The sequence below is a fragment of the Ranitomeya imitator genome, chromosome 2 (genome assembly GCF_032444005.1).
Source record: "Ranitomeya imitator isolate aRanImi1 chromosome 2, aRanImi1.pri, whole genome shotgun sequence".
Taxonomy (NCBI): domain Eukaryota; kingdom Metazoa; phylum Chordata; class Amphibia; order Anura; family Dendrobatidae; genus Ranitomeya; species Ranitomeya imitator.
In genome coordinates, this window is record NC_091283.1 from 581,471,831 (window position 1) to 581,489,860 (window position 18,030).

Sequence of the window (18,030 nt, forward strand, 5' to 3'; positions counted from 1 at the left end):
GGTAAACATCGGGTTACTAAGCGCGGCCCTGCGCTTAGTAACCCGATGTTTACCCTGGTTACCGGCATCGTTGGTCGCTGGAGAGCTGTCTGTGTGACAGCTCTCCAGCGACCAAACAGCGACGCTGCAGCGATCCGGATCGTTGTCGGTATCGCTGCAGCGCCGCTTAATGTGAAGGGGCCTTTAGAAGATAACAAAAGATAAAGTGGTCACTCTCTGCATCTTGTCCTTTCCACTGCAAGACAGATGGGTTTGACTAAAACTTATCTGAAGAAAAGCTACACATTATTTATTTCTTTTTGCCTCTTCTGCTCTTCAAAACCAGGACTTTTATTGTGGCTAATTACTGAAATAACATGCACATTTGGGGAGGGCAAAAAGTCATTTAGGGAATAACTTATAACAACTTACCGTATATACTCGAGTATAAGCCGAGAATTTCTGCCTGAAATTGCCCCTCTCGGCTTATACTCTAGTCATTCCCAGAGGTCGGCAGGGGCTGTGTAATCATACCTGCTCCCGGCGCGGTCCCTGCAGGTCCCTGGTTCTCCGGGCGCTGACAGCTGCTTCCTGTAGTGAGTGGTCACATGGTACCGCTCATTACAGTAATGAATATGGACCCTACTCCGCTTCCATAGGGGTGGAGCCGCATATTCATTACTGTAATGAGTGGTATCAGTGACCGCTCAATACAGGAAGAAGCTGCCGGCGCCCGGAGAACCAGGGACGTGCAGGGACCGCGCCAGGAGTAGGTGAGTATAACGGGGGCATATTTACCTGTCCCCCGTTCAACCGTCGGCGCTGCTCTGTCTTCCGTATCCTCTGCAGTGACGCTCAGGTCAGAGGGCACGATGACGCGATTAGTGTGTGCACCACCCTCTGCCTGAACAGTCAGTGCAGAGGAAGACAGAGTGTCGCCCAGCGGTGGACTATAGCAAGTGCCGGGGGCCTGAGCGACGAGAGGTGAGTATGTGATTATTTATTTATTTTATTTTTTATCGCAGCAATCGCATATGGGACAAATGTTTCTATGGAGTATCTTATGGGGCCATGTGCAGCATTATATGGAGGCAAATATCTCTATGAAGCATCTTATGGGGCCATAATCAGCATTTGGGCAGCATTATACGGGGCAAATGTGTCTATGGAGCATCTTATGGCGCCATAATCAGCATTTGTGCAGCATTGTATGGGGGCAAATATCTCTATGGAGCATCTTATGGGGCCATAATCCGCATTTGTGCAGCATTACGGTATATGGGGCATATTTTAATATGGAGCATTTTATGGGGCCCATCATGAACTGTATGGAGCATTATATGGGGCTCCTGATTCAATATGGATATTCAAAAACGCTTAACCAACTGATATCTCAATTAATTTTACTTTTATTGGTATCTATTTTTATTTTTGACATTTACCGGTAGCTGCTGCATTTTCCACCCTAGGCTTATACTCGAGTCATTAAGTTTTCCCAGTTTTTTGTGGCAAAATTAGGGGGTCGGCTTATACTCGGGTCGGCTTATACTCGGGTATATTATTTTTGAAATTATGATTTTCAATTTAGAGAGAGGGATTCCTAATATTAAAGGGAACTTGTCAGAAGATTTGTTTTCTTAACCATAACTAATGTGAAAACCGACAGGCTCTCTTTACACTGACCTATATCTTACCTAGAATTTCTGCGTATGCTTAGGGCAGCATAATTTTTTTTTTTTTTGTTAGGGGGTTTGTTCTTTAAAACCCCTGAGAAATCACTAACATGGCTTTGTGTATTCATTAATTTTGTAAAACCAATTTGCTGTTCATATATTCATTATCTTGAAAGTTTTTTTTTTCCGCTTCAGGATTTGAAAATGTTCTGGTGAGAAAAATAAAGTACACAGAACGCGAAGCAGTTCTTGATAGAATCCGCAACAAACAATGCACCGTCCAATCAAAAGGCTAAAAAAAAATGATTCTGGGAAAAAAAAAGTTCCAAAATTTTTCAGGAAGCAAAATTTAAAAAAAACAAAAATACTCCCTAAGAGGTTTGCACTCGAAAAACTTTGGAGGCAGTTTTTGACCACCTTGTAAAACTGCATCTGCATGTAGCCTATGGTTGTGTTTACATGAAATGATATTGCAGCGTTATCCCGTCAGCTATTGCTTCATTGCCTGCTTAAACAGGCGGGCTCCGCTTCAGCTTTGCACTGAACGATCAGTAATAGATGGTTCAGTGCGCATAGGCTGCTGTGTGTCTTGGTAGCGTAGGTTCTGTTTACACAGGACAATTACGGTAGCTTCCGAGGTTGATGGTCTCATGAGCAAACCGAAAATTAAAGTCAACCAACAAATGAGTTTGCGTTTTCGGCGGGTGATCGGCAGTATGTTTACACTGTGTTATTGGGAAACAAGTGGTTTTATCAATGGTAAAACACCAAGGTTAGTCAGCTCACCTGAACGTGTGTGGAACATGGAGTTCCTGGCACTAATGAAGCCAGAGCAGCTGCAGCACGAACATCAGAAAGGAGAAATTAAGCGAGGAAACATGTAAATATTCTTAACACCTTAGTGACCGGGCCCAATTTTTGAAATCTGACCAGTGTTACTTTATATGGTAATAACTCTGGAACACTTCAACAAATAATGCTGATATTTTTTTTTATAAATTGGCACAAAACATACCAGAAATTTGACAGAAATGTAAAAATTTGCAATTTTCAAACTTTGAATAATTATCCCTTTAATCCAGATAGTCATACCATAGAAAATCATTAATAAATAGACGACTTGCTGTGCATATGTTCAGTCCTTGTGAACTTCTTTTAACCACTTCATGCTTCCAAAGACGCAGAGTGGTTAAAAAAAAAAATGGCTTGACGATTGATCTTGGTGGCTTCCAAGCTTGGAAGCCGCTCAATCTTAAAATATACCATTTGAAAACTTGAGGCAACTTTTCCAGGAAAAACTTAGCGGACACAAATCATGCAGCTGCGGCGACACAAACTAAATCTCCGAGCACGCCCAAGATACTCGGAGAACACCCGAGCATGCTCGGAAATCTCGAGTAAAGAGCATACTCGCTTATCCCTATTTTACTTTGTTGTGTATATGTTCCTACTTTTTGGCTTTTCTTTAGCACTTTATCAGGCGGGTCCCAGGCGGAATCTGCCTGGAATAGATTTGTGTACATACCCTAAGGTTCAGATGCTGTGGCTGGCCGCATTTGGCCACAACGACACCCATCAAGATTGCCACACAGTTTTGTTTCAAACCACGCAGCGAGTGGTTGGTGCTTTGTTCATGCCATCACTGCACTTACTGGCCATACCCTAAAAAACATATTTTTTGTGCCGCGATTTTGTAAAATGAATAAATATGCAGTTTTACTGAGATTTCTACACACAAAATTAAATGCCACTAAACTATTAGTTTACCATTGAATATGTAAATATCGAGAGGTCAGGTGGTTCAGTGCCATGGATGGATGTACATTGGAAGGTACATACAGCAGCTTCGGTCCAGGGATATATTGTAAAAGCTTATATAAAATATTGGCTGTACTTGGGTCCTTTTCATCCTCTCTTGAAGGACAGAATATTCGCTGGGAGAACATCTATAACATGGCTGCTTATCACATCACGGAACTGTCTGCACCCAAATTTGACATGTAGTTTTCGGGCACCACTTTGGCTTGGTGAAAAATAGATGGTGTAGCGACCATTGGTGTTTGGGTCAATAGTTTCACATCTAAATAAGAACAGACCAAAAAAATTGTAGGAAATGTTAAGAGGATATTGTCAGACAAAGAAAGCTGTTAGAAAATGGTAAATGAGAATCAATAACGATGCATGTAGGTGACACCAAGTAAGAAACTGTCGCTGCAACGAAGGCTGTAGTGGTCTGGACCTACCTACTGTTTTTTTTTTTTTTTTTTTAAAGTCCGTGAAATATTTTACCTCACAAAATGAATTTACTGTGATCTCCTGCTATAATGTCAGTATTATCTTTTGCTTCCTCCCCTGCCCAGGAGATGTGCTATGCTCTGTACACGGTCAGACACAATCAATTTTTAAAATGAACTTTTCCCTTTCGCCACGACAGCACCCCACTGGAGAGAGGGATCCGCCCCGCAGGAACAGGAAACCTACCGAGAAATAAAAGGGGGCGATCCGCCTCTCCTCAGTTTAGGTTTCCTGTTCCTGCGGGAACAATCCAGGAACGACAGGACGACTACAACATACCTGGGCTAGCATGCCGCCTGTGCGGTGTCCGTGAGAACGGCAGGGGCTGCAGCTCAGAAGCAGCGTCGGGGGAGTTCCGTTAGACGGCTCCCACCTCGGCTGGTGGATCGAGCAGACGGCCGGGTCTGGGGAGGGCCGCCCGGCGTCTTCTGAGTGCGGTGCGGCCAGGAGCCGGGTAAGATAATCTCCATTGCGGTGCGGCGCTGAACCCCGGACCGCGCATGCTCCGACCGCCGCAATACTGGCTACCCCGGAACTGAAGGAGTCACTTCCGGGGCGCCTAGGCCGGATCTGGGGCGGGGGAGCCAGCGACGACCCGCGCATGCGCATTGCGCAGCGGGGAAAAAAAAAGGGGAAAAGGGTGCACTATTTAAAAACGCCCAGAAACAATAATGCGGCGATGCAGAGATGTCATCCCCAGGTGCCATGGACCCCACAGCTGGAGATCCAGTGCCCCCCACCAAAGATCACACCAAAGGATCCTCGGAGTCCGCTCGTAAGAGTGACGGTCCCAGAACAGGATCTCGGCCTTCTGATCCGGTACTATTCGCTTCACTGGGTGAATGTTAAAACTCTGCCTATTAAGCGGACGTTGTCTCCCTATTTCTCTCTTTTCTCTCTGTCTCGCTACTTATTACGCCCAGTCTAAAAAATGACAAAAGTCCAAACATAAGGAATGTGCCTTGTGTAGCCAGCCCATTCCGGACTCATACCCCAAAAAACTGTGCAAGAACTGTTTTAAGGAAACAACTCAGGGAGCGACAGTGTCCGTTACGGACTTACGGGCCATTATTAGAGAGGAGCTAAAAAATATGACCCAGGAAAAACCGCGTAAAGCCAAGTCCAAAACACCAACACATGTGAGACTCCGAAAGTGACCAGACTGTACTGTCAGAAGCCTCCCTATCATCATCATCTTCCTCATCAGAAATCGAGGGGCGTTCATGTTTCCCCTTAGACAGTGTGGACAACTTGGTAAAGTCAATCCGCAATACCATGGGGTGTGAGGAGGTAAAGGGTGCGCAAACCACGCAGGAAATTATGTTTGCGGGTTTGGCAGAGAGAAAGAGGAGATGTTTTCCGGTTATACCAGCAGTGAAAGCATTAATTAAAAGAGAGTGGGAGAAGCAGGATCAAAGAAGCTTTTTGCCCTCCGCGTCTAAACGTAAATATCCGTTTAGTGATGAGGAGCTCCTTACATGGACCAAAGTTCCTAAGGTCGATGCAGCCGTAGCTTCTACCTCCAAGCAATCCACTCTGCCTGTGGAGGATGCGGGACTTCTGGTCGATCCATTAGATCGTAAAGCTGAATCATCCCTTAAACGATCTTGGGAAGCGGCTACAGGAATTTTTAAACCTGCAGTAGCCAGCACCTGCGCTGCCCGGTCAATGATCATTTGGATTGATAAGTTGGACCAGCAGATCGAAAATAAAGTTTCAAGAGAGAAACTTCGAGCGGCCATCCCCTTAATACGTGGAGCAGCAGCTTTTATGGCGGACGCATCTGCCGACTCTCTTCGGTTAGCAGCGAGATCCGCAGGTCTTGTGAACAATGCAAGACGCGCACTTTGGATGAAAAGTTGGAAAGGGGACGCGCAGTCTAAATCCAAAATATGCGCAATCCCATGCGAGGGTGAGTACCTCTTTGGTAAAACCTTAGATGAGATACTCAAAAAGGCAAAGGACAGGAAGAAAGCTTTCCCTGATTCCTCTATTCCCTTTTACAGGAGAGCCTTTAAGAGGAGACCGTTTGGTAAAAGGAGGCAAACGGATAGGTCTACAACATGGACTGCTAAAGAGGACAGGCAAAGAGGTACCATGTTTAGAAGACCCAACCCCCCAAAAGACAATAAATTCTGAGGATATACCAGTAGGGGGCAGACTGAAATTTTTCGCCACCCAATGGGAAAAAGTAACATCTAGCTCGTGGGTTTTAAACATCATCCGAGATGGAATTAAACTACAATTCTCTCGTGTTCCCCACGAGTCATATATTATAACATCCCTCAGCTCGCCCGCACAACAGCAGGCTCTAGAGCTAGAAATTCAAACCCTATCATCAAAGCGGGTTTTAGTCCAAGTCCCCGAGGGACAGGAAGGCAGAGGATTCTACTCTCCCTTATTCCTGATTTCTAAACCCGACGGTTCTTTCAGGACCATCATAAACCTTAAAAAGCTCAATTCATTTGTTAAAAACCATACATTTAAGATGGAATCCATTAGATCCACTATAAAACTCCTCTTTCCAAACTGTATGATGGGGGGCATTGATTTGAAAGATGCTTATTATCATCTCCCTATCCATGACAGATACCAAAAGTACCTCAGAGTAGCAGTGACAATCAACGGCGAGATTCATCATTTCCAATATACAGCCATGCCCTTCGGCCTTTCAACAGCACCGAGGATCTTCACCAAGATAATGCTAGAGGTGATGGCCTACCTTCGCCAAAAAGAAACCTTAATTGTTCCCTATCTGGATGACTTTTTGGTCATTGGAAATTCAGTTACTCAATGTGCTGATCGTTTGGCTCATGCAATTTCCTCTCTACAGGATCTAGGCTGGATAATCAATACCAACAAATCCAGACTCACTCCGCTATCCTGTCAGGCGTTCTTGGGGTTCCATCTAGACTCCGTATCTCAAAAGTGTCTCCTGCCTCAGGTAAAAATACTACTGGTCAAACGCAAAGTCCTAGCGGCGATAAACAATCCACGTATATCCCTAAGACAAGCTATGTCCTTACTAGGATCCCTTATCTCTTGTATACCTGCGGTAAAATGGGCTCAACATCATACCCGTACACTGCAACACCAGATTTTACAAGAAGATAGACGGTTATCTGGTCACCTAAATGTGAAAATAACCTTATCTCAGGAAGTTTTAACTTCCTTAACGTGGTGGCTGAATTCAGACCATTTAATGAGTGGTGTTCCATGGATAATAACGCCATCTCATACCACAACCACGGACGCCAGTCCTCATGGATGGGGCGCTCATATGGGGAATTATTTTTGCCAAGGGTTATGGAACATGGAGGAAAGCTGCTACTCTTCTAATGTTAAAGAATTAAATGCAGTAAAATATGCCTTATGCCATTTTCTCCCACAGCTACGAGGGAAAGACGTCAGAATCCTTTCCGACAACACCACCACAGTGGCGTATCTAAACAGGCAAGGAGGCACGCGATCAGAGACTCTGATGTCTTCTGCTACAGAAATCCTGAATCTAGCAGAAAATCACCTAACATCCCTTACTGCACTGCACATAAGAGGGGAAAACAACCAGCAGGCAGACTTCTTAAGTCGACACACCTTGAAACAAGGAGAGTGGTGCCTAAACCAGCAGATTTTTCAAGATATAGTATTCCTATGGGGTCAACCTCAAGTAGATCTCTTCGCCACAAGGAGAAACAAAAAAGTCAGGAAATTTGCCTCCCTATCTCTAGCGGATCATCCGGACATTCTGGACGCTCTCCAAGCCCCTTGGCAGTTCAGTCTAGCATATGCTTTTCCGCCGATCATACCATTACCCCAAGTCATTCGCAAAATCAGAACCGAAGGAGCGAGGGTGATACTAATAGCTCCATTCTGGCCCAAGAGACCATGGTTCTCGTGGCTGCAAACCATGTCGGTCTCAGATCCTTGGGTCCTCCCCTCAACACCCAATCTTCTCTTCCAGGGTCCGTTTTTCCACCCTCAAGTGGACAGTCTACATCTCACAGCCTGGAATTTGAGAGGCAGATGCTAAAATCAAGGGGGTTCTTGGAGGGATTGATAAACACGCTCCTCCAGAGTAGAAAACCTTCCACTACAAAAATTTACACAAAAATATGGAAGAAATTCCTACAATTCCATACATCTTCAAACACGTCAGAAATTCCGATACAGTCTATCCTGGAATTTCTTCAAAAAGGGAGAGAACTAGGTTTAACTGCAAACACCTTAAAAGTTCATGTTTCAGCACTAGGAGCTCTCTATGGCCATAACATTGCGGGGAATAGATGGGTATCCCGATTTATTACAGCCTGTGAACGGATAAATCCAGTTAATATACCTAGAGTTCCTCCCTGAGATCTAAACTTAGTTTTACAAGCCCTAACAGACTCTCCATTCGAACCAATAGATTCAATACCAATCAAGATCCTATCGCTAAAAACGGCCCTCTTGGTAGCACTGACTTCAGCCAGGAGAATCAGTGACATCCAAGCACTCTCTATAGATCCACCTTTCCTGCTAACTTTTCAGGATAAGTTGGTCCTTAAACCAGACCCTTCCTACCTTCCCAAAGTAGCTAAGACATTCCATAGGTCTCAGGAAATAATCTTGCCCACTTTCTTCAGTAATCCTTCCACTCCTGAAGAACAAAAGTACCACACTCTAGATGTTAAAAGAGTAGTGTTAAAGTACATTGAAAGAACCTGTAGCTGGCGACAGTGTAGGGCTCTGTTTATTTCCTTCCAGGGTCACAACAAGGGTCATGGAATAACGAAAAGCACGTTATCCCGGTGGATCAGAGAGTCTATCAGACTGGCCTATTCCGCGAGTAAAGAAAACCCTCCGGAAGGCATAACAGCGCACTCTACCAGAGCTATGGCATCCTCCTGGGCAGAAAGGGGAGAGGTCCCAATTGAGACTATATGTAAGGCGGCAACTTGGTCAAATCCCTCTACATTCTATAATCACTATAGGCTTGACCTATCGTCAACTTCTGACCTAGACTTTGGCAGGACTGTCCTCAGCACGGTGGTCCCCCCCTAGGTGATGGTCTCTGTAAGATCTCCAGTGGGGTGCTGTCGTGGCGAAAGGGAAAAAGCCGGATTACTCACCGGTAATATTCTTTTAGTGAGTCCACGACAGCACCCTCTTACATCCCTCCCTATATTAATACAGTACTTACTATTGAGTAAAATTCTTTTAATCATACATGAGCAAATAAGTTTGAAAATGAAATAAATTATATTTGCCTAATACTGTCGTAGCCGGAGTCCTCCGGGTACTCTGAAATCACAACTGAGGAGGAGAGGCGGACCGCCCCCTTTTATTTCTCGGTAGGTTTCCTGTTCCTGCGGGGCGGATCCCTCTCTCCAGTGGGGTGCTGTCGTGGACTCACTAAAAGAGTATTACCGGTGAGTAATCCGGCTTTTCATTAGTTGGAAAACCCCTTTAATGTGACCGGCTTCCTCTGCCTGTAGACACGCGCGCATCTGCCGCCGGGTTCAGCCGAATGATTCACTGCTATTGCGCGGAATTCACACAGTAAATCAGACCGCTGCCATCTTTGTGCAGACAGATAGCGGCGGTCACATTAAAACTGCGCATGCGCTCCTGTACAGAGATGGAGGCAGTCAGTGACTCAACTGATCCCGGCGGTGGCATGTTTACGGCAGTGTTCCGCTGGTGGTACCGCGCAAGAGGCTGCGTGAGTGTGTGTGTGATGCGACGGTGTTCCACTGGTACGCGCAATAGGTTGAGGCCAGCAGTGGTTTCCATATTGAGACACTCATCACTTGGGTGTCCCAATATGGCGGTCAGTGAACTTCCTCCACTTGGAATTCTGGGATACGGTGAAATCTTGACAGAATAGGAAATGAAAAAATTGCAAGGCAATTATATAAATAGATTTCATATGTACTCATCTGTTCTTTTTGATTTCCACTTTATGGGTGGCATTTAGCAATTTCAGATGTTTTCACCTGATTCACCAATTGCAACTTTTTCACCAGTCCCACCTGGTGTATTTTCAAGTATGTCAAACATTTGATGCAAAAGCAGTTAAAGACAACAAAATTGTAAATTTTTTGCTCTGCTCCAAATTCGTGAATTGCATGTGCCGTTTTGATTTAGTGCCAAAAATGGCAATTATACCACGAGACAAAAAAGGCCTGCAAATGATGAATCTGGGCCTTAAATATATCAAAAGAGAAACCCTGGTGTGTTAAGTTGCCCCATTCATCCCAATGGCTGATAAGCTACAAATGAAAAATGGAAACCTGTGAATTGGGCAAAATAGGACACTAAGCTTCAGCTTTGCAAGAAAATCCGTTTTAATATGTTTTCCTTGTGATCCCTTTAGAAAATGGCCAGATCCACTTACCTGTATGCTCTTTCTTTGTGTATAAGGCCCTCTCCAGATACTGTTATAAAGCAGTCCTCTAGATTCTCCTCCAGTGGGTTTGTGATGCTTACAGTGACTGTGACGAGACAGTACTGTATCGCCTCCTCTGCCATCTGAAAAATTGTGGAGGATTTAATATCTGAGATGTCCACATTCTGAAGTGTTATATTGGTATTCCCAACATCTGTTTCATACCTGGACCACAACCTTTGGTTTGCTTATTATGAACATCTTGCTTATACAACGTATGCCGATCACATCCTTAACAAGGCTTATGAGTCTGACCACATTGGTTTCTGATGGAGAGACTGCGTAGTCCAGAGGATGAATCTGAGCGCTCATTGTGTTATCTGACGGCAGACAATTGTAGTGGTTAATACATAGAGAAATAGTAATTAGTTTATAATGAAAAATGGTAAATTATGTAATTTGGTAGGCTTGGGAGCTGGCCATCTACATGAGTTACTGTATTAAAACTTGTGAGCATATGTATTACTTATATAGATATAGCAATGGACTACATGGTGACTTTCAGACAAGCCGCATGAACAAAAATATCTGTCTTACTTGTCAGTGTGTTACTTACAAGTCTCAGTCACATTCCGCATTGCGGTTTATGACGGCAAAGTCATGTGCAACCCTTGACCAACAACCAAGGATCCAACAGGTTTGGATTTTTTGAATCTGACATGGTGGTCGTGTTCGGTAAGGAGTCACAGTGACATCCCATTGGCATTCAATAGATATGAAGTCACAATGCAACATTGTGAAATGTAACTTTATGATATCTAGGAGGGTCAGACCTACACATAAGAAGGCCATAGGAAGCCCCAGTGGATCAAGAGCCTGATATTCGTATGTGAACCCAAAATGTCCGAGAAATGCTCAGACACGGCAGATAATAAACGCTTTATGCAGCAACTTTACACTTTTAGGTTCACACAAGCATCTAAAAAAAATTTTTGACCGTTTCATCCAGAAAAGTTGGACAATATTTTTCATGTTTCTCATCCATATGTAATCCGTTTTTATACAGCAGCAGTTATTGAACATTTACAAGACTAAATACAGTTTCCAATGTTAAAGAATTTCAATGTATTTGTAATAATAGGATTTCATACTGTAGATGCGTATGGGAGCCGATTTATTTTTTGCACACCCATAGACTTAAATGGGTGAGTCTCATCCGACCCATGGAAGAAACTTGTGCATATTGAGATTTTTTTCATGGCCAGATCTGATCTGTGGAAAGAAAACCCTCCTCTGAACTGCCAGATTGAATTACATTGTTCTGAGTGCTGGCTCTTTTTTTACCAAGGACCCCTGGAACAAAAATATGGTAGTTGGCCTTAGACGGGCTGTTACCACATTTTCTTCTATCAACTCTGATGGCCTTTAACCCTGTTTGATGGCAATCTGTCACTAGATCATGAATAAAATGCAAGGTTGCCTGAAAAACACCACAACGATACATACACTCCCTGACAGAAGTTATGTCGCTTATCCATGTTATTTAAATAAAAGCTTATAACCTGATGTTAAATTCATCCATTGGTTGTATAAATTATTCTTTTGAAAGCTGAAACCCTCTGAAATGTGATTTAGGTTAAGAAAATAAATTGCCATCAATGCAGAAATATTGATCAGTTAAAGGGACACTGTCACCTGAATTTGGAGGGAACAATCTTCAGCCATGGAGGCGGGGTTTTTGGGTGTTTGATTCACCTTTTCCTTACCCGCTGGCTGCATGCTGGCTGCAATATTGGATTGAAGTTCATTCTCTGTCCTCCGTAGTACATGCCTGCACAAGGCAATCTTGCCTTGCGCAGGCATGTACTATGGAGGACAGAGAATGAACTTCAATCCAATATTGCAGCCAGCATGCAGCCAGCGGGTAAGGAAAGGGTGAATCAAACACCCCAAAACCCCGCCTCCATGCCTGAAGATTGTTCCCTCCAAATTCAGGTGACAGTGTCCCTTTAATGGACACAGTATGGTCAGATTTTGGCAAGACAAAAGTTTTGTCGCCTGGTCATATAATGCACCCAATCCTAGTTTACATCCTCACCTGTGCTCAATAAATGATCGTTTAATTAGAGTGCATGTATAAAAAGAAACCCAGCACCCCAGACCTTCACTTGAACTGCAACTTGAGCTCTGACAACATGCCAAAAATCCACCCTACGTCCAAAGCCTGGATTATCAAGAGGATGAAGACCAGATCCACTGCAGAGGTGGCTGGCACCTTTAATGTGTCTCAGCGTCAAGTACAAAGAATTAAAAAAAAGATTTGAAGAGACTGGAGATGTGTTTGCCAAGCCCAGGTCTGGCAGACCCCACAAGACAACTGCTCAGGAGGAATGTTTGTTGGTTAGAAAATCCAAAGCAAGCCCCTCTTCCACTCCAGCAGAGCTCCAACAGGCCTGGTCAACTCAAGTCCCTTTGTCAACAGTTTGTCGGATTCTATCTCAAAATGGCCTCCATGCTCGAATCAGTGCCCAGAAGGCAGCACTAAAAAGGCAAATAAAAAACCGTGTGGCATTTGCAAAGTCCCACAGCCTGCTAAACAGATGGATGCTGGAAAAGTGGCCGAAGGTGGATTTCTCTGATGAATCTTCAGTAGAATTACACCACAGCAGCCGCAAATACTGCAGGAGACCTACTGAGCCCGTATGGATCCGAAATACACCCAGAAAAGTTAATTATGGTTGTGGAAAGATCATGGTCTGGGGTTACATACAGTATGGGGGTGTGCGACACATTTGCAAGGTGGAAGACAATGTCAATAGCCTAAACTATCAAGAAGTATTAGCTACCTCTTATATTCCAAATCATAAAGGGGGTCAAATTCTGCAGCAGGATGGTGCTCCATCTCATACATCCATCTCTACAACAAGGTTCCTCCAGGCAAAAAAGATCAAGGTGCTCAAGTACTGGCCAGCCCAGTCACCAGACAGGAACATCATTGAGCATGTTTGGGGTAGGATGAAAGAGGAAGCTTGGAAGACAAAACCAAAGAATCTAGATGAACTCTGGGAGGCATGTAAGACTGCATTCTTTGCTATTCCTGATGACTTCATTAATAAATTGTATAAATCATTGTTGAACCACATGGATGCAGTCCTTCAAGCTCATGGAAGTCACACAAAATATTAACTATGACTCTAGTAGCACCACAACTTCATTCTCCAATGTTATGCAACATATATTTGTATTTTAAGTTAATTTTTTGTTTGAAAATTACATTACTTTCTGTGTGTGACAAAACTTTTGTCTTGCCAAAATCTGACCATTCTGTGTCCATTAACTGATCAATATTTCTGCATTGATGACAATTTATTTTCTTAACCTAAACCACATTACGGAGGGTTTCAGCTTTCAAAAGAATAATTTATAAAACCAATGGATGAATTTAATGTCAGGTTATAAGCTTTTATTTACATAACTTCTGTCAAGGAGTGTAGTATTAGCTTCCTTTTAATTTGAATGGTTAATGCTCAAAAATTATCATGCAGAAATCGGCACTATTTGCATGTTTCCATTGAATTTACTTGAAAGAGAATTTAAAGCTGTTTTAATGTGGATATTGGACCATAATCCACTCCACAATCCATGTAAAACAGCTGTGTGTGAACATACCCTTAGGGTATGATGACAGATTGCCTTGAATTTTCAGGGCTCGAGAAGTAGCGTCTGCATATATGTTTGACAATGGCATGCACGTGTCTTACGTAGCGTCTGCATATATGTTTGACAATGGCATGCACAAGGTCTTACGATAAGTACATTTCTACATCCTGTTGAGTAGTTACCTTCTTTTGCCTGTAGAGACAATTCAGACTGTTCTTTCCAGAAGTAAGGGCAGCCAATCCCATTGTCATCTAGGTACTGAGCATAGAGAAACATACACACTTTCTTCTTTAATTGGCTGTGGTTTGACACTCTCATTGTAATAGGTATGTCTTGCCCAAATAAGACTGTATCCGATGTTTGGATGCTGAGAGATAGATGGGTATCATCATAAGCTTGATGTCTGGAGTTGTCTTCTGCACATTTATGGAATTCCTCCCAGTGGTGACTGGACCCTGCCAACATAGACATCTCTTTACTATTAGTCTGTAAATAGAGGTGTAGTTCTGCATTTAATGGCGGACATATACTCTGTACTGCAAAGAATAAGCTTTAATCACACAGTCTGATCTGAACCGATAACATTGCCAATGTCCTCTACCCTACTGTTATCCACTTCTCCGTGGTTGTGTAGATACATCTAACTATTCACTCATCAAACACCATCTCCTTTCTGTCACTTAATTTTTACTTTTTCTCAAATTAAAACATTTCTACCTTTTTATGGTAATGACTCAATCAATTATACAATACCAGTCTTGATACCTTTACCATATGGGTTACGAACTTGTTTAGTCCTTCAGTTGTAATGGACCTAATACATCCCATTTATACTAAATTAGAAGCTTTCTGTCCAACCTTCAGAGGTTTGCAAGCTTAAACTATGGAATAAAGTTACAGGACAATCCTTCCTACATTTTGTACCAAAATTTACCTCTTAGCTTCCATAAAAATCCAAAATAAACTTTCCGTTGGAGTATAGGAGTGCTTTAGTAATGGCTCGGATGAGTTCCGGGAATTTTGTATTTATTGCACATGGACAGAAATTAGAAAATACCAATATCCACAGTTGTTCTACTCAACCTGTATATTAAAACTATTGGAAGGCTTGTTAAAGGGTCAAACATTGTCTTCTAGAGAATCTGCCTGTCCTAGATCTAGGTGGTAGTTATCAGATAGTGTCTTTAGCTCTGTAAAAGAGCTCATTCACATATTTTCTTCCTCTTCCATGGAGCTCTGCAAATAGCCCTCTATTCCGAGCTGGTTTCTTTAGGCAGAACTAGAACTTTCTGAAGATGCCTGCGTTTCTCTACGCATCAGATTACATATTAGTTTATTCACCCGCATAATCATAAGGGCATTTTAAGGCAAAAGTGATACACTGAAGGATGAAAAATTAATGGGGGGGATAAGTCTTAAAGGGGTTTCAGCAGCTGGTTAAAGGGAATCTGTCCACAGGTTTTTGCTATGTAATCTGAAGACAACTGGAGATAGAGGCTGAAACACAGAATTCGGGGATGTGTTACTTGTCAAAGTGTGTGCTATTGTTAACTAACTGTCAAGGATTTATCATTAAGAGATTAACATTGCTGGAATAGTCCTGTGATAAGCAGCTCACTGTCTATGGACTTTGTACATGGAGAGCCTGGTTCAGTCTAAATCTAAAAAGCTCTGATTGTGTCAGAAAGGATGTACCCAGTAATCTAAGTGATACATCATTGGATTCGGCTTCTCTTTGCCTACATCATGCTGCTCTCAGATGAGGTAGCAAAAATCTGCTGAGAGATTCCGTTCAAGCTTTGGTAAGTTGAAGTGGGTAGTATCAGAAAGCAATTCATACAGAGAGATGAATTGATGAACCCAGTGACAACTATTTAATAATACCCGCTTAGACCTAAAACAGTTAACTCACTAGGTGCCAAATACATTGATTGCTAATATCTCCTCAACAGGGAGGTAAAATAAAACAAACAAACAAAAGACATATACTACTCTGCAGCCATTATTACATTGTGTGTCCAGTTTAACATGAAATATTTGGTGAAAGGTCCTCTTTATGATGACATGTGCACATACCCATACTCTGCTGCTTGGTGTAGATTTAATAATCATCTGCTGATAAAAAAGTGATTTTTTTCACTAGAGGACGACTAACCTTGCTGCCATATAGTCCTCTATATTCATGAGCTATGTGTAACCTGGCTCCACTACTGACTGGCAGCTTTCTGCCTATGCACAGTGTACTCAGAAAGGTGCCAATCAGTGGTGTGGGCGGAGTTATACAGAGCTCGGCATTCAAAGAACTGGTCGATCTGCAGCAAATAAAACAGGGATTAAATCCAAACTGCAGCAAACAGCCCAGTAAGTGACACATTGCTAGAATCAGGGTCTCTGCTCCTAAATCAGGCTGCTCTCAGATGGGGTAGCAAAATCCTGGTGACAGATTCCCTTTAAATTTGTCTTGTTACTATTTTATTATATTCCTTTGCAGAAAATGGTGTTACTCACATTCTTGAATATCACTGGATAAAACTTCCAGGCCTTGGAATCCATTGATGACACCGAGCTTGTCACTCTGAAGCTGCACATAAAGCCTCCGCTCTCCGACTTGGGTTGGAATGAACGTTAATGGGTAGATAATGGTGTCTCCCGGTAACACATCTTTGCATCTATGAAATAGTTGAGGTTTACGTAGCTACCGTGTTTGCATATATCATTATTATAGGATCGGATATATAAAATAATACATTACTTGTGTCTGGTTTGGAAAGTCTGGAGACTGAATTCTGTTTAATTACCTGTAAGTCTTCTCTCCATGCAGCAGTCCTTTGCCTAATGTTCCTATTACACATTCATTCAGCGTCTCATTCAAAGGGTTGAATAAAGCCACCATTGCTGTAATTGGCTGAAACTGCACCGCTACTTTGGGCATCTGTCATGGAATAGCAAAAGCTTAGAAAAAAATCATTTGAAATGGGTTTTCCATGTAATGTTAAATTTAATTTGCAGCTAATATTTTGAAAGAAATAAAGAAAGCATACTTACTATGGGAACTCACTTTTTCCTCAATCACACACTCTTTAATTCTTTCCTCAATCACTACCGCTAGAGCAGAAGGGATGTCATCCCGACTACTAGTCAACTGACCCCGCAGTTAATCAATAGCCACAATGGTCAGGTCACTGGCTGCTGTGTCCATTCAAGTAGCAGTGTTGGAGCCCATTGACTACTACTATGAGAGCTGTGTAATGCTTCATTTCCCTGTGGCGGTGGTGCTGCTGCAGGGTAATAACTTACAAATTTCAGCTGAACGATAGGAGTATCATCACTGGGACACCCTGCCACCAATCCAACATCCACTTCAACTCTTTTCATTTTTTATACCTGCCTCCTGCTTGTTTAGGGCCACTGCAGACTTGTAAGTAGGAGTTGGCTTTGTGCTTTCCTAAAAAAAGGGGATTGTCTTATTAAAGAAGCTCGTCTCCCATCAAAGTTGATATCCTCTTAATATATTGCAATCATATTATATAGCACTGTGTACTTAAAATTGCTCATTTTGCCTTTCTACCCAGCTAATTCTTCTCTTTTCTCTGCTCTATGTAGAAACAGGAAGTCTCTTGTCCCTGCATTTATCATTCCCTTCTTCAACTCTTGACCCAGCTGCTCCCTCCTCCCCCTGTCATGCAGGGAAAACTGACCTCCTGTCTCTACATAGAGCTTAGAAGGATTCAGCTAGTCAGTTATTAATTACGTGATGTCATAGATCTAATGGAAAAGAGAAGAATTAGCTGGGTAGAAGGGGAAAATGATCAATTGTAAGTGCACAGTGCTATATAATATGATGATTGCAATTTATTAAGAGGATACAATTATTGATGGGAGGAGTGATTCTTTACGAGTACCCTTGTCCATATGCCCAATTTGGTTATATGGATAACTTTAATGGGCAGGGTTGTCTCTAAGGCCTGTCCCACACGTCCAGATAATTCTGGTACCGGAAAAATCGGTACCGGAATTATCCTTGTCCGTGTGTCCGTGTGCTCACGAGGCACATCA

General features: G+C 42.8%; 1 protein-coding gene across 1 annotated transcript in view; it reads right to left on the minus strand.

Annotated features, from left to right (window-relative positions):
* Positions 1-2,627: 2,627 nt before the first annotated feature.
* LOC138666737 (uncharacterized) overlaps positions 2,628-18,030 on the minus strand; it is a 118,329-nt gene continuing 102,926 nt past the window's right edge. The window contains exons 25-30 of the mRNA XM_069754920.1: positions 16,773-16,906; positions 16,483-16,643; positions 14,157-14,429; positions 10,540-10,694; positions 10,324-10,457; positions 2,628-3,732 (exon numbers count right to left, since the gene is read on the minus strand). Of these exons, the coding sequence (XP_069611021.1) occupies positions 3,558-3,732; positions 10,324-10,457; positions 10,540-10,694; positions 14,157-14,429; positions 16,483-16,643; positions 16,773-16,906 (1,032 nt within the window). The 3' untranslated portion in view covers positions 2,628-3,557. The remainder of the gene's footprint in view (positions 3,733-10,323; positions 10,458-10,539; positions 10,695-14,156; positions 14,430-16,482; positions 16,644-16,772; positions 16,907-18,030) is intronic.